The sequence below is a fragment of the Emydura macquarii genome, unplaced genomic scaffold, assembly GCF_026122565.2.
Source record: "Emydura macquarii macquarii isolate MOO-44397 ecotype Brisbane River unplaced genomic scaffold, CSIRO-AGI_Emac_v2 contig_1348, whole genome shotgun sequence".
In the NCBI taxonomy this organism is placed as follows: Eukaryota; Metazoa; Chordata; order Testudines; family Chelidae; genus Emydura; species Emydura macquarii.
In genome coordinates, this window is record NW_027131485.1 from 4,378,061 (window position 1) to 4,395,609 (window position 17,549).

The 17,549-nt window shown below is 40.4% G+C and overlaps 1 protein-coding gene across 4 annotated transcripts in view; it reads right to left on the reverse strand.

The window, feature by feature from the left end:
* Positions 1-17,549, reverse strand: part of TRRAP (transformation/transcription domain associated protein) — a 303,743-nt gene that overhangs the window by 33,357 nt on the left and 252,837 nt on the right. For 3 of the 4 annotated variants that reach the window (XM_067550924.1, XM_067550923.1, XM_067550925.1), the window contains 5 exons: positions 16,916-17,107; positions 6,785-7,013; positions 6,204-6,469; positions 5,332-5,432; positions 1,443-1,644 (listed from right to left, as the gene is read on the reverse strand). In XM_067550924.1, the coding sequence (XP_067407025.1) occupies positions 1,443-1,644; positions 5,332-5,432; positions 6,204-6,469; positions 6,785-7,013; positions 16,916-17,107 (990 nt within the window). The remainder of the gene's footprint in view (positions 1-1,442; positions 1,645-5,331; positions 5,433-6,203; positions 6,470-6,784; positions 7,014-16,915; positions 17,108-17,549) is intronic. The other variant, XM_067550926.1, reaches the window with a different exon arrangement.

Consider the following 17,549-nt stretch of genomic DNA (forward strand, 5'->3'; position numbering starts at 1 on the left):
GGAAATGTGAGCTATGCAGCTAAAATTATCTGATGCTGGAATCTAAATATTTGGATTTCTGAGTTTTTCCAGATTTTAACTACATAGCTAATGCTACATTGTTGTTTGTATTTGAATTCAAATGAAAAACACTCAAAGTGCCATTTATTTGAAAAGATAAATGCATTTTATGCATTCCAAAAGACATCTGAAGTAAAATTTGGTGATTTGCCAACAGAACACTGCTAGTTAACAGCAGGCACAAAGATGGCAATTGTATTTGTCTGATGGACTAAAAATAAAAAAAAACAAAGACTAAAACTGCAGACAAAGACGTGCTAATTGTGTTTTAAAATCTTTTAGATAATACAAATAAAGTCCAACCACAACTTAGATAGCAATCATTGACCCCACTGTAGGTGGTAACAAACAGCCTATTCCCCTACAATTAAGTAGAAGGAAGAGGTGTTATTGAAGAAGTTGAAATTCAAAAGAGTATCTTTAGTATTGTTAATTATATGTTTTAATTTGTTAAACGTTCAGCTAAATTAAAAGGCAGAACTCAAAGCATGAAAGTCCTTGCTAATAATTTTTGTCATAATATATTATAAAACTGGATTGAGAGAACAGTAACATTCTCCAAAGTACTGGACATATCATCATCATTCTTACAGGATATTTTCTGCACTTCTGTATATGAAGGGAGAACATTTCCCAGCAGAGGTCACCCATTTCAGATTTTTCCATGAGAGTTGTTAAAAAGTAAACACTTAACAATGAAGACGTACATGGCACAATGAGAGCTGGTTGCCATGTCATAATGCAAAAAAAAGCTTGGAATATTCTTATTGACTACTTTGAATTCAATAACTATTGTAAAAAACCCTTATAATTGGTATTCCTAAATGATTTTCAAGGGCAAGACATCTCCTGTGCAGATTTCTCTTTGCATAGTGGATTGGAAATGCAGCTGGAGGGGCTAAGTTTACCCCCTACAAACACTCCTACATTATAAGGTGAAGTTCAGCTTACAAAACCCAAAGATTTTGGAGATCTGGAGCCCAAGATTATTGATGTTGTGTCACTGTGCCTAAACAGAAGTAGCAGCAACAACAATGCAGACAGGAGATGTTGATTTTAAGATCTTCTACAATAGAAAGCATTCTTCACCTGGACTCTCATAGCTTTGATTGGAAAATGGGCCAAGGATAGTCTCCTCTTTTATGATGGCACCAATACAGCCCCTGATACATATGGCATCAAACTGAAATACTGTCAGGCAGTATTACTTACTGAGTCTTATTTAAGCAGTTAAAGTTGCAGCATGTGTATAAACCATACCAAACATGTGTTGCCTCTTACTCATCGGCGCTGTCCTCGTTGACGTCCAAGGTAACAATTTGGCTCTTATGACGCAGTTGTACAATAGCCATTTCTTAAAAAATATATTTTCTAGGTCTTACCTTTGCTAAATATTTTCTTGATTTGCTCTCATTTTGATGGCGACATGCATGCAAGTAGCAAGTAATGGCAGATACTCCTAGGTGCAGCTGACGTTCTTTGACAAAGATATTCTCCAAGTAATCACCCCACATTGCCCAAGCCTTCACTAACACATCATGCATCTGCACAGCTGCAGAAAAAGCTTTGTTTGCTTCTTCAGACCTGCAGGATTACAGCAAGTGACTAATTTGAATATTTATTTTACCTTAATAAAAACTAAACTGCGTAATAAGAAGTAATAGTAAGTAACATAGTAATAATCAACATAGCTGACCTTAAAGTCTACGGCACTCAACCTGGTTATCTTCTTAATACTGAACTGTATTTTCATTACTCAGTTCCTAGTACTGCGTTTTTTTCCACATTATCAGTTTTCCATTAACTTTCTTATGCAAAAGTTGAATGTTTATGAAAATTAATGTTTCATAATGGGAATACCAAGATACTGATAAAAGGTTTATATATACACACCACTTGGAAAACTGAAAATCTTCCTATTTAAAAGAACACCCAGCCTATATTTTCAAGCAAACTCTCCCAACAAACGAATAGGGATCTAAAAATAACGCCCTTTCTTTTGAATTCATCTAATCCTGCCACTTATCCTCTCATCCTTGGAAGTCGTGATTCTCTGCTGTCAAAATCTAAATGATCTTCAAACAATGTTTGAATTAGTCTCCTATTACGAAGAGGAAAATAATTACAATTAATTCTGTTTATCACATGTATACAATATGCCCTTTGTATTTAATTTCATTGTGGGCATTCCACACCCTAATTTTTCTGCAAAATTCTCTCTCACACTTGTTTACCTAACAGCCGGAGTGATATCAAACTAACCCAATCCTAATCTATTTCATTGAACTAGACCACAGGGAAAGCATTTTGTCCAGGCATAATATTTAGCTGGGGGTAAAGAGAAACAAAAGCTAGTTTCTCACATTAATATTTCTCCCCAAAAGCACTTCAGTCACAGTTGAGACTTGCTTCCATGCTGCACCGACACAGAGTGTTTCTGCTGCATCTCAGAAGCAGCAGTGGAAACTGATTAGAAGCATATCTTACTGCTGCCAGACAAACAAGCAACACTTGTTTGCAATAATGGTGGAGAGAGAGGGGATGGGCGGGGGGAGGGGGAAGAGAGAATTACAAAAGAAGAGTGGAGGAAGAGTGCATCAATAACATTTCTCCATGATGAACAGAAAGGTAAAAGAAGAAACAAAATTGGGAGGGTGTGAAGAGGAGAAGTCAGATTAGTAATGTATTGATACCACATCCAAATTCCTTGTCCAGCACATTCAGGGCTTGGAGATGAAACTCACATAAACAAGTGTGTGAAAGATTTTTTGCAGAAAAATGAGGGGAAGTGTGTGGAATTCCCACACTGAAATTAATAAAGCAACAAAATCAATATGATCTGAAAGTGACTGCTTCCATCTCTCCACAGTCAGAACATGTGGCTTTCAGGAGAAAAGGTGAAGGGGATTTGAGGAGATCACAGATCTCTGACAAATTCTTTAATTTCTTTTCTTTAAAAGTGAAGGTTTTGGCAACTAAAATATTGAATTAGTAGAGTCACATTCCAAAATCTGAAGGGGACCACTGTGATCTAGTCTGACTCTCTGTGTAGTTGACACAGGCTATCAAACTTCCCCAGAATTTGATAACCTTAAACATTTCCCAGTTTGATTTTTTTCAAATACAGAAGTTGTGCACTTGGTGCAAATTACTCCAATATAAATTAAATTCCTGAATCGTTATAACACTGTGCACACACTAGTTCCATTTCAAGCAAAACAATTTTAATAAATAAAAGGATGAAAAGCCTCACTGTAGCATTAATTTTCTCTCTCTCACAGATGTACTGCACCACTGAAGTGAGGAATCTTTCAAAGCATTTTGGGGCTGCTTTGCATGTGCTTTAAGATAAATACATTCCTTTTACTAGATAAGCATTGGAATAAACAGTACTATAGTTAACTAATGCTCATGTGTCTCTATTAACAGTCAACCTTAAAATCTCATTTAAATACAAAAATATGAATATTAATTCAGAAGACCACACAACTTGTAATTATCTGTAGCGATACAAAAATTAAAGTGGCTAGCATTAGGGACAAATCATGATGTAAATGAAAACTTGCTTGTCAAATAGCTTACTAAAAAAACCTAATTATCCTTAATATTACACAGCCACTTTATTTTCCTCCAGTACCTTTCCATGTTCTAGGTGAGAACAGATTACTATAGGAGCAGTCTGATAAATGTCTCTCTCTGTCACTACTTTGCGTTTCTAGTGACAAAGCCCGTTGATAGTTTTCCCTTTCTTCCCTCTCTCCTATATTATCTATCAATCACTCTGGCACCTCTTCCCCTTGTTCACAGAGTGGGTGGCAAAGGGGGATGGTACACCCACAGGTGACCTTTAATTTCCAATTCAGTTGATAGGCAACAAAGTCACTCATTCTCTGGGGTGTGCAATGCAAGACTGCCATTTTCATTTTGCTAATTGTATGAGAATACATTACTAAAAAAAAATCTACACTTAATTTCGTATATTTTTGCAAGAAAGAAAGAAACAGTGAATATCTGAGAACTGAATTAAAAAAAAAAAAAAACTTACCATTCTACCCCATACATTTCCTTGGAATATAGACAGCTTTAATTATTTATTTCATCTGCCCCTGTTAAAAATGTAAACTGCCTATCTTTCAGATGAAATGTAAAATGAAGGCCCACTTGTGGTCATTAAAGATCCTCTTGCACTTCGTACCAAAGTAACTACATTCTGCCTGTTTAAAATTCCTTCTAGTTTCCAGGGGAGAAGATAGTCATTTCCTGCCCTGATCTGTTGTATAGTGTTGCAGATTACAGTTTAAAAGCTGATTAATTTCATTCAAGAAGTAACTACATTGTAGCGATGAGTGAAGTGACTCTCCAATACAAAGCATGCAAGAATAATGCCCTAGTAGCATCTATGCAAACTCCTGCTGAATTCTACATAGGTGTCGCTGGACAGAATTTGACCTATAGCTTGTAAATTAGTTTGTCTTCTGAATTAAAGGCGCCATATCTTTCCCAACAGTAACACACCACTGCTTAACACATTTGAAAGGCGTTTGTATATGGCACTGTCATACTGTGTGATACAGGACATTTGTTTAAGTGGTCTGAATCTTGTCACCATTTTGTTTCTTATTCCTTTATTAGCTATTGTTTAAGAAAGTGGAGTACAGTGAGCACAAGCTTCAGAAAAAGCAATACCACTTCTGCTCAGCTGACAGCTGAGTGTATGGGTTGAGCAGGATTTTTTTTTTTTAAATAAGTAAACTGTTTTATCAAAGTAAATTCTCTACACAAAAACTCATTTCATCATATCAATGTCTCCTTTTAGCAGCTCTCATCTTACTATGACATTAAATAATCGTATAAGAATAAATAATTAAATAATTTAAATAATTAAATTGTATAAGAAAATCAGATTGGACTACACAAGGAACTAAAAAGAGAACTTCTGAATCCTAACCTCAGATCTGCCACTGACTCACTGTGGAGCCTTATACAAGTAAGTTCACTTTGCCTTTTCTCCATATATAGAACTTCTCTAATAGAAGTGGTGTGAGGATTACTTTACTTAGTTTTTCTACAGTATTTTGAAGAGATAAAGTGATGTGTATTACTACTAAAAACCACAAAGGAATTAAGTATCAGTATGTATATTCATTTTTATCCTGATTTTATACTAGTTTAACATTTGCACAACTTTGCTGCTTAAAACATTTTGTTAAAATATTTATGTTGCACTTTTCCCAGATGTGTGCTGGAATCACATCCAGCTAACAGGCTTACTTGTTAATCTGAGCCAAGAACATTCCCTTCAGTGCATAAAACTCAGCCGTCATCTCCTTGGTGAAATACTTCAGATTCGTTGATTCAATAACCTCAAGGCCCTGTTAAACAAATTTTTATGAAAAAGCCTTGTACAATGAATTCTGTATCAATAAAAGGAAAAAATTTCCTAAAAAGTTACCAAAATAAAAATTCTCTCGAAGTTTAATAAGCAACCATTTGCTAGCATTTTTAAGAATACATTTATTTATTTAAAAATTCTTTCTAAAAATCAGAACAGATGCAAAAAATTTTTAAACTTTCTTTTTTGGTCTTTATGTGAAATTCTTTATTAGGGATTCTCTTTTCCACTTTTAATTTCACTAAACCCAGTATCTTATCTCAGCTTCTTTTGCCTGTCACATTCTATTTTTCTTGTCCATTTAACTCACTCAGTGTCACTTTCGTGCCCTGACATTCACCACACATAAGTAACTCGAAACTTTGTTTAATCTTCACTTAGTCTTATGACAGTCTTTCCCCCCCCCCCCTCTCTCCGCATATGGTATACCTTTAAATTCTCTGTTTATCCATTTAATATTTCAGAACATTCATTTTCTCTTTTCTTGATTATTCCTCTTTTAACATGGTCTGTTCAAGCAGATGGGGTTTTTTTAAGCTCTATTTGTTACTTCACATGATCGTCTCATTCACTCCCCCATTACTGTCTGGATTACATTTAAATATTTCTTGCATAACTAGGGATCAAATTGTGCCTTTGATCTGCATGTGGCATACCTATTACAATCAATGGGAATGGCATCCAAGTTGATGGCGGATCAGATCCTCAATGTCCTCAGCAACATGCCTTGACACAGCTATTGTTAACATACCTGCATACACTCGTTTTTGCCCATGACTCCTGCCAGCTGAAGGTAGCATTTGACTTGCTGCCGAATCTTCTGAAAACAATCCACAATAGGCACAGTAGGGATTGTATGAATACGACTCAGTATGTCCAGTGCTACATTGACCAGTCCCTGTTTTCGAGCTATCTTTCCATACTGGATAATTGCTGAAGCTGAAGCATGAACTCCCAGCATAGCATTATTGGAACTGGGATCATGCTGAGAGCTATTTTCATAGGCAGTTACAATAGCTAGAGAGACAAAAAGTGGAAAGTCAGTAATTTTAAAACAAACGTAATATAGAGAAAATCTTGCAGGTCGTGATTAAATACACATGAAGAAATGACTTATGAAAATGGAAATTTAAGATACTCAAACTTTTCTTTTAGCTCTGAAAATGTATATTTTAAATGCAAAATATGCAACATTTTAAAATTAAGTTCTATTTCAAATTGATCATTTAAACTATCAAAATCACTTATATTCTTGAGTACTTGAAACTAGAGAATGGAGATACATTTATAAAAATAAATATTTTTAAAACAGTGGGTGGTCTGGAAAATTACATGATGAATGCATGCTGGACCAGGCAGTTTTACCCTGGTAATGATGCTGTCTCCACATGAAAATGCTGCTCCAATGGGATAAGTCATCTGACACAATAGGTAACCTGTTCCTCCAAGTCTTTACGACAGTCTTCATATCATGTAGGCTGTTATTCCTCCCTAGATTAGTTGGTTGCAACCCTGCATTTATTTGGGCTGCTTCTTGAAGTTCGATGATTTGTTGTGCAGCCTAGAAGGATTAAGGGATATAAATTGTTCAAGACATACAACCTTGTCTACTAAACAAGAAAGTCCATCTTAAGACCATAGCACTATAGAAGTATAAGAAGCTGTTTGTTCACCATGTTTTGTCAAATGAAGATATCCACTAATAATTGTTAGTATAATAGTAATAATTGTTAAGTCACTTAGTATGCAGCCAGACTATTTATATTCATATTTGCCAAACTGGTTATTGATGGGACATGACAGGACTTCATAACCTCCAGCAAAGACACGCTGTCAATAACCAATTTAATTATTAAGCCAAAAAAAAAAATGCAAAAGAAAATTAGCATTTTGAGATTAAAATTTCAGTAAACGGAAGATCATTGACACTCTGGATCACCAGCATGGAGACTCAGTCAATGTCAGAGGTGATGGCTTTAAAAAAAAAACAGGTTTAAAGTGTTTCCCTGCACTTAAAAATTCCAGAAGGAAGGTTCAGACATTCATCTTTTCCAAGAAGGCAAATCAAGTACCAAGCAGTTCACTCCGTGCATTCCTGTCTTTCTGACGAAACCTTAGCCCTTAACCTTCTGTGTGTTCTGAGTGGACTTTACTGACTGTAGCTATGTTCCTTTATGATAGTATGAATTTGTGCCAATACCATTGGAAAAATTTTTTGGACCAAGCTAAAACCCTGGGTAACCAATTAGCATGGCTTTCCCACATAGGATGGAACTAACAACAGAACTTATATTTATTTTATTTTGGTCTACAAACCCTTCCAACAAGTCTTGCACATAATGGCACTTTGTTCTTCTAAATGCTCATTTTTCATGAAAACCAGAAGCAATAGACAACCTGCAATTGTTTGCATCTTCTCCAAGATCTATTTTGCAACAATGAGCATCCCCGCCAATCCCTAATTCAAATGACAACATTAGCTGGCTAGATAGTTGCCACTCTGAAATCACCACAAAAAAAAACTCTCAAAATTTATTTAGATTTTAACATGGTTCAATTATTATTGCTTGAAAACAAATGAATTCTGACTGAAAGCCTTCTCAAATACAATTTGAATTTATATCAACTTTAGACCCCCAGAAAATAGTAAATAGCATCCAGTGTATGATAGAGCAGTAGGCTGCAATAAAAGTACTGACCTTAAATCAATGGAATATTTAACACAAACTTCACAGAACCTCTAAAAATAGTTACTTGTCATTACTGAACTCCACAATGAAAGTATGACTGCATAAAATATGATCTATGCTTGCTTAAAACTAAGATGACATTTTGAAAATGTTAACCTTCCTAGTATTTAACCAGTTTAAGAGTAACTTTTACAGCTACCCAGCATGCTCAAATCAGGGAAAGGAACAAACAAAAGATGGCAGCAGTCTCACACCTACTTGAAACAGCAGACGTTTTGCTGAACTTGGACAATATACAGGAAAGACCCACACTCTTTACTGGAATTTAATCATCTATAGTACAATTAAACCAATATACTATTCTCTAAGCAACTTCTCAACAGATAACATTTGTATTCACCGTTAATCAACTAAATAAGATAACTGTTCAAAAATCAGTTCACATTTACAAAGTCAAATCTCTTGAAACAAAATAAATTAAGGAAAGTAATATTTTCCTACAATCATCTCAGTATCAGCTCACACAATAGCTTAACCTTCATCCTACTTCCATTCATCATGTAAATTTAATTTTCTTGCAGGTATTTAATCACACACTATCTGATATAAAAAAGTAATTGCTGCAGTGCAAATTCATTGCTTGGTTTGTACGTTCATCATTCACTGCCTGTTTTATCATTTCTACACTGGGGAGTTTATATATGTAAGATTATTTAAAATACCAACTTTAACTGATGTCACATACCTGGAACCTTTTAAATATTTTATTTAGCAACGTTAATCCTTTCATGCTGGAGGGTCTAGGTACATCCATTGCCAGCTCTGAAAAAAGCTGAAAGAATTCCCAACTCTTAGCAGCAAGGAGTTAATTCAAATCAAGCCAACTTCCAGACGTAACATCTCCTCAGAGAAATGAAGTATTCTGCTATTATTTATTAAGACTACTGTGACACTCATTTAAAGATGTAGAAACCTTATGTATGAATTTACTCTCCATCTGATGCAACAAAAATAATTAGGAAAATTCAGGGAAACAGGCTATTGTGTAGGACATGTCCACACAAGCATAATGATTTCAGTTATGTATTACAGATCTTTCAGATATAAGGTTTTGCTATTTATGGATCATATCAAGTACTCAGAATAAAGAAAAAAGACCCATCTTAACTTCATAAAGCACAACCATCCATTAAAAATGCTCAAGGGAGGGTTTTAGACATGAATGTATTGCTTGCGTAAGGTCTTTAGATTTTTAGTATTAAAACTAAGTCCAATTTTCGTGTACAATAGATGTCCAACAGGCTGCGATCCTGCAAGCTTCCTGGCATCAGGTCTCCACCTTGTTTTGGATGCATCACATCTACATGGGAAGGTACCTCCCAAGCCCAATCAATTTAGGATTCTCTACTAAAATTGCCAACAAAGGTGACGGTGAGTTTTAATGACATGAGGATTTGTCCATTAGGAAATGAACAGAAATTAACAGTTGGTGCTAACTTTCCAACACTATTGCACAGGGTTGAGTTTGAAACAGTAGCCTAGACGTGAAAAGTTAACTCTCTCTATAACAACATGAACCCATTTTTAGTAACTAGTAGACGCTGCACTACACAAACATAAGGACACAAGGTAAAATTCTCACCAGGAGCCTAAGTCTAATTTTACTAAGTGCTAAGCACTTAGGATCCCCAAAGTCAATGAGACAGAGTCCTAAGAGACTCAGTCATTTGAGCAAATGCTCCTAAGTCACTTTGGCACTTTTGAAAATTTTACCTGCAGACAAGAATTAGCTACAGTTAATACACTCTCTTTTTAGGCAGCTTAGAACTTGAGATATAAAATGGAAAGTGAGAGTGAAGTACAAGACAACCCAAACCAAATCTTCACAGGTCCACCATAAATTAACTCCCTTCCTGAGACTATCCTTTTCAAGGATAATGGCAACCCCAAAAGTTCTGAAACCCACTTCTGAGTCCCACTTCTTAAAACTTCCCAGAATCTTGGCTTCACAGGTTTATCTGTGACCCAAAGGCATTCAAATCTTTTATGCTTTATGCTTTGGAAGTGTGCCATGTACTCAAGAGTGTGATTAAGCTGGAAAACAGAATTTTGTTGCTCATGCTGGCTGGTATAGATGGGCCATAATGTTCAATGGCAGTCAAAAGACATTCAAATTTTTAACATAAAGTGAAATAAATAGTTCTTTTAGTATCAAAATAGCTAAGTTCTGTCCTTTGCAGGTTTTAGCAAAAAAAAATTCCCTAAATTTATGTACAATTTTACAAGTCTGATATTTAAAGTTGATATGCAAAATTAAAAAAGGGATTTGGCAAGTTCAAGGTCATTATTTCTCACTTTGCAGTTCTAGCATAAGAGTCAGGAAAAGCTGATCAATAACTCCAAAAAAGTTTTTTTTATAGCTAACGAGTCCCCTCCCTCTAGCAATCATACTGACTCTCAAAAAAAAAAAAAAAAAAGTTCCAGTTGAAGTTCTAAATGTTTATACATGCATCTAACACAATCTGAAAGACATCAGGTTTTGGTATTTCATAGTGCAAGATTTGAGGTGAAAGTCCTTTTTGGATGTAGTGCAGCATATATGCAAATTGTAGGAGCCACCACACCAATGGCCTTCTGTCTAACTCAGGGATGGGGAACCTCCGGCCCGCGGGCCGAAATAATTTGATCCGGCGGGCGGGAAGTGCGCGCCGCCAAAACCCTGCCGCCGTCTGCCCATTTTCGGCGGCGGGTGGAGTCCGGAGGCGGTTACTGCCCCACGGAACCCTGCGGACACTGCAAAACCACGCCGCCGAAACAGCGGCGGCATTTCGGCGGCGGGCACCGCCCCACACGTAACTCTGCCGCCACCGAATCCCCGCCCGCCGCCAGGGCCACCATCAGGCCCTTGGCAACAAAAAGGTTCCCCACCCCTGGTCTAACTGGAAGTTTAGCTCTGGAAGAGGGGTGGAATAATAATGAACTTTCAAGATGTGCCATTCCTTACTGAGTTAGGCATAATATCACCAGTCATTCCTTTTTTTCCTCTCCCCATTTGGCCACTATGACTCGTACTTGCTGTGTCATGTTGAACTTAAATTGCATACTCTAGAAGGAAGAGACTTTATATTTGTGCAAAGTGCTTCATAAAGACATTTCTGAGTGCTTAAAACAAATGTTCTCAAAAAGATTTTCACAACCCTTACAGGATATAACAAGAAAAACTCTTTCCCCTAATTTTTCATGTGGATCTTAGGTGTTTGTTAAGGAGAAAGATGAAAAAATACAAATTTTGGAACATGCCTGTAGCTCTCCATAATCTGAAATGCCAATAAAACTAGGTTTACATAAGGAAAAACAAAACAAAAGCTTCACACACTTCACCACAAACACACCTGAAACTCTAGCCCTGAATGGCCTGTAGCAGGTTCTGAAGAAAGACATTAAAGATTACAAGAAAAAGGACTAACAAATTTTAAACACTGAGCCTTTAAATAAGCATCCTTGAGGTCCTGTTTAAAAAGGGAGAAAAGAAAACAACAGCTGCCGTTTACTTCTATTATTCCAAAGAAAATTGTCCTTGCAGAAATGCAGATAATAGCATGTCTGCTTCTGAAGTTAAAATAACTTCTGTTAAAAACGATTGAAGAGTTGGCACCGAGTTCAGCCCTAATCTAGAAATAGGAAATAGAAGAGATAAAAGATAGCATATACTAAATAGCAAAGCAGCATAAAAATGACAGTTTGGCCTCCTCTTCACAAGTATGCTTGGTTTTCCAGTTGAAACGGCACTCATTTCTGTACATAGAAGTCAAGAATTGGCACACATAGATGAGACAGCATGCGCATAATTTCTTAAAACTATGTACAGCATACTGTAGAGTGACGAAAAAGTAGGGAAGTCTTATGCTACAAACAGTTTCTCTTCCTACTTTTAAATGACACCTTGACATTTGCTGGAAGATTTATGCCAAATGATGCAGGTGATATTGAATGAGTTGTTTGTTTATATTTTTCTGCTGGAGGTTCCTGCAGTCTGGAATTAATGAGTTGCTCTTCACTTCTCTCTCTGCACAGGTCAGTGGAATGCTCCACTGCTAAAATTTAGATCTAGAACCACCTCATTTCAAGGGCAGCTTGTCCTCAAAGCTCCATCCTTCATTTTATCCAGCAGCATTTAGTTAAGTCTTTTCTGCAGTGAAAGCAGTTTACTCCCAAGACATGGAATATTGTGATTCCCCAGTCTCGGAGGGGAGGGGGGAAGAATTTCTACCTTTCCTCCTGCTGGCATCTTCCACTGTATACTGTATCCCGGGAACAGATGAGATCACTATTTTGCAGGACACAAGGAGGCTCCTTAGTCTCCAGGATAGAGATGAGATGGCACCTACATGGGCATCTCCCTTACATCAGCACCAGGGATAATTTGATGTAAACCTTGCCAGAGCATCTATACTATGCTGCTATAGTGCTACTAGTGGCTACAGTGTAGTCAAACCCCCAAATACAGAGTTCTTATCTGCCCTTCCTTCTTCTCCTCTACAGCATTAAGGGAAATTCTCTGAAGGATTCCAACTGTTCATCCAGGCACATCATAGAGTTAGTAGACTAGGATGTGAGCCGGCACCTCCTGCTCCCTTTCATGAAGGTCACCACAGAGGAGTTTCAAGTAGGAAGCATGAAGTAAGTAGGCAGCATTATTCTTGTTGATCACCTTGCTCACACAGTGGATCTGAATCAGCCATAGTAGTGAGAAGAAAAACAGGGTTACTTACCAGTAACTGTTGTTCTTCGAGATGTGTTGCTCACATCCATTCCAATATAGGTGACTGCGCTCCCGTGCACTGGTTCCTGGACTTTTTTCCCCGTTAGCAGACCCCGTAGGGTTGGCTTAGGCGCCCTCTGCAATACCACACTCATGCTGCGGTATATGAGGCACCGCCGACCCTGCGGGCCCTCAGTCCCTTCTTTCTGCCGACTCCGACAGCAGGGACGGAGGGTGGGTGTGGAATGGATATGAGCAACACATCTCGAAGAACAAGTTACTGGTAAGTAACCCTGTTTTCTACTTCGAGTGATTGCTCATATCCATTCCAATATAGGTGACTAAATAGCCATACCTTGGAGGTGGGTAGGAGTCAACAGTGAGCTGCTCTCATCAATACGGCCCTGCCAAACCCTGCATCCTCTCTCGCCTGCTGCACAATGGCGTAGTGTGACACAAAGGTGTGAACTGAAGACCAGGTAGCTGCTTTGCAGATGTCCTTCGGGAGCACTTGTTCCAGGAAGACCGCCGCCGAGGTCTGGGCTCTGGTTGAGTGCACTGAAACAGCTCCTGGAAGCGGCACCTTCGCCTGCTCGTAGCAACACCTGATGCAGGCGGTGATCCAGGCGGAGATGCACTTGGTGGAGACAGGTGAGTCCTTCATCTGATCCGCCACTGCCACGAACAGCTGCATTGTCTTCCGGAATGGCTGCGTCTGCTCGATGTAATAGGCCAAGGCTCGTCTCACGTCCACCGAGTGCCATCTCCGCTCCTTCCCTGACCCGTGCGATTTTGGAAAAAACACAGGGAGGAAGATATCCTCGTTATAGTGGAACTGGGAGACCACCTTAGGGAGGAAGGCTGGATAAGGTCTCAACCGCACCTTGTCTTTATAAAAGACTGTGTAGGGGGGCTCCGACGTCAACACTCTTATCTCTGAGACCCTCCTAGCCGATGTAATGGCCACCAGGAAGGGTACCTTCCACGAGAGGACAAGCAGCGGGCATGTAGCCATGGGCTCGAAGGGGGGTCCCGTTAGTCTGGCGAGGACCAGGTTCAAGTCCCAGGTAGGCACCAGGTCACGGATCTGCGGGTACAGCCTCTTCACCCCTTTGAGGAACCTGACTGACATAGGGTGGGAAAACAATGACCTCCCTTCCATCGGCTGGTGGAAGGCCGAGATGGCTGCCAGGTGCACCTTCAGGGAGGCCAGCGCTAGACCCTGGAGCTTCAGGTGGAGCAGATACTCCAGGATCGCCTGTATAGGTGAGCAGCTCGGTGGGATGCCTCAGGACTCCATCCAACAGGTAAACTGCTTCCACTTAGCCCAGTACATGACCTGAGTGGAAGGTTTTCTGCTTCCCAGCAGAATCTGTTGGACCTGAGCCAAGCAGGCTCCCTCTCCCTCTCTGTCAGCCACAGAGTCTCCATGCCGTGAGGTGGAGGGAGTCCAGGTCCGGGTGCACCAGGCGACCCTGGTCCTGGGAGAGTAGGTCGTAACGCCTCGGGAGCGGCACTGGCAGGGCGTTGGACAGGTCCAGCAACATGCTGAACCAGTGTTGCCTTGGCCAGGCTGGTGCGATCAGTAGGATGTCCGCTTTGTCCCTCTTAATTTTCAAGAGAACATTGGGCAGTAGCGGAATGGGGGGGGGACGGACGGACGACGGCACGCATACATAAGGGTCCCCATCCAGTCAATGAGGAACATGTCGGAGATGGAGCCCAGCAACCCCGAAGTGAGCAGAACCTTGGGCACTTCCTGTTCCAGGACAAGCGAACAGGTCCAGTTGGGGAACACCCCACTTGCGGAAGATAAAATTATCACCTCCAGATGTAATGACCAGTTGTGCTGGGGGTAGAAATGACCTGCTGAGTCGGTCCGCCTCGTCGTTCTGACTGGGGTCTTGATCAGCCACCTGAGGCACTCAGTGTGGGTTTGCCTCGGGACACCGGCCCCTGCACCCTCGGCCAAGGGCTGGACGGAGGCATGGGCATGGTCAACAGGGTGCGTGCCACATGGAATACCTCTGGCGTCGACAGTCCTTGCAGGAGTGCTCTCCCACCCCCAGGAGTCGGGGGAGGCTCCCCACGTGGAGATGCAGGCGCCAGAGTAGACTCAATGGGCCGTGGCCAGTGCATCTCCTGACTCGACCCCGGCCGCGCAGGCGGTGCGGGGGAGTCCTTGCGCTCGGTGCCCTGGCGCTTCCTTTTCTTCGGCACCGGGGACTGGCGGCGGGTCGCCTCCGGTGCCGGTGGAGCGCTCCGCACCGAGGAGACACTTGGTGCCGCAGGGGAACATGCCGGTTCAGAGTCCGGGCGGAGCGCTGCCTCCATTGAGAGAGACATCCGGTTGAAGGCTGAGTCCACGGCTTGAAGGCCTTACATATTTTGCACTTGTCCCAATGATGCTGCTCCCCCAGGCATTTGAAGCAGCGAACGTGGGGGTTGCTCACAGGCAAGAGTTTGCCACAAACACCACAGGCTTTAAAACCTGGAGAGCCTGACATGGCCAGACTCCAAGTCCCTAAGGGCGCTTATCTATTCTAATTCTAAACTATCTACTCAACAACTATTTAACACTAAGTACTTAACTACTAACAACAAGAACAGTTCAAAAGGGGAATGCTGCTTGCTAGAAGGCAAGACAAACTGTCATGGGCAGAAAGAAGGAACTGAGGGCCCCCGCAGGGTCAGCAGTGCCTCACATACCGCGGCATGAGTGCGGTACTCCAGGGGGCACCTAAGCCAACCCTACGGGCTATGCTAAGGGGAAAAATGTTCTGGGAACCAGTGCACGGTGGCATGCACTCACCTATATTGGAATGGATATGAGCAATCACTCGAAGTAGAAGTACTTCTTCTGTAGGCGAAATGTGCACTTGGCAATTACTTTTCTACATAGTCTTCCAAAAAGTCTGATGGAAAGAATCCTTCCTGAGTGTTCTGATCCTGATTTTTGTGGTCAAATTCTGACGGCTCTCCTTCTGCAGGAGAGGAGGAGGAAGAGGAAGGAGGGTTGCAATCGAGTGAGAAGGCACCTCATCCCCCAGATGTACGATATGCCTGGGTGGACAGGGAGTCGCTGTACAAGATGCAATCTTCAGGAAAAATTCCTCCAGTATGGTATGCACAAAGGGGCATGAAAAACCAGCCTTTGAGGAGAGTCTTCTTTTTGGTTTCTATGCAGAAGGGAGTCCCTAGTGCTGGTTAAAGTGTTACCATTTATAATTTAAGTAAAATTTTAAATTTAAAACCTTTTCCTTTCATTTCAACAGAATACATATGCTTATCAAGCCTTAGGTGCCCAGAGTCTGCAACAGTTTTCGGTTGAGCAGTATTACCTTGTGGAAAAGACAGACTTTCACTAATGCCACAGTTTTAGACAAGTTCTTCTTTCACCCTAAGCCTTGAGCCAAGGGGATGTCTGAGTGGATGTCTACACTGCAATAGGAGTTGTGTCACAGCTGCCGTTGGCCTGGGTCAGGTGACTCAGACTCACAGGGCTCAGGCTACAGGACCATAAAACTGCAAAGTAGATGTCTGGGCTCACTCTGGTGCCCCAGCTCTGGCACCCCATGAGAGCAGAGGGTCCCAGAGCCTGGGTTCCAGCCTGAGCCCAGATGACTAAATTGTAATTTTATAACCCCACAGCCAAAGTCAGCTGACAAAGGCAAGCTGCAGGTATTTTATTGCTGTGTAGACATAACTGTAGTGTTCAGAACTTTACTCCTACCACAGCAATGCCAGTATTCCTGAACACACATTTCTCTTTTAATGGCACTGACGTCAAACAGTTGGCTCGGCTGAATAAGTCTAGCTAAGACTTAAAGTAAGCTATAGATTTTAGACTTCTGAAACCTGTATTGCATTTACAGTGTGTTAAAATGAACTGAAAAGAAAAGTGTCCACAGGTGTAGTAATAAAGCAACAGCATAACATCCTCAGAACGGGCCTGGTTCCCAAGGCCATTGGTCTGACCCAGTATGGCCGTTCTTATATTATTAATCTCACCTGGAGAAGGGGAGTGTGAACATGTGACACCACATGCGGGAGCCTTCGCCATTCTCGAATAGCTAAACTGCTGGCCATTTCTACCAGGCGCTCAATGAAGTTAAGCTGCTGTTCTTCAGGATGGCAGATTGCTAGATATCCTCTGTACATATTGACTTTCCATGCCATCTCTTTTGGACAACTCAGCTCCACCTAATGGTAAAACAGACAATTAGCTATGAAACATCATTTTTTGCATAAATGCAAGAAAATCTGAAATCAAAAAGAAATCTTAAATGGACATACAAGTTGATTTTTAAACTTAAGTTTTTTTAAAAAATTGATTAATTTCTAGAAATTCCACTTTCTGAAGGAGTACCCTTTAAATAGTATTTCCTGAAACTAAAAATCAAAATCTCTAATCTCTGTGGAGTTTTCTACTCCCATTGATATTCATGACCGTCTTTTCTGCAAATTGATATTACATGTCAACATATTGCACAGATACTAGATTGCCCAGCTGACTCATTACATCATTAAGTTTTTAGGAGAATAAGTGGTTGACAATTTTTTTAAATGTTCTAACACTAATTATATGTTAATGTCAAAACAATATCTGCATACAGGTGTTCAGTCAAAAAATGACTGTTACTTA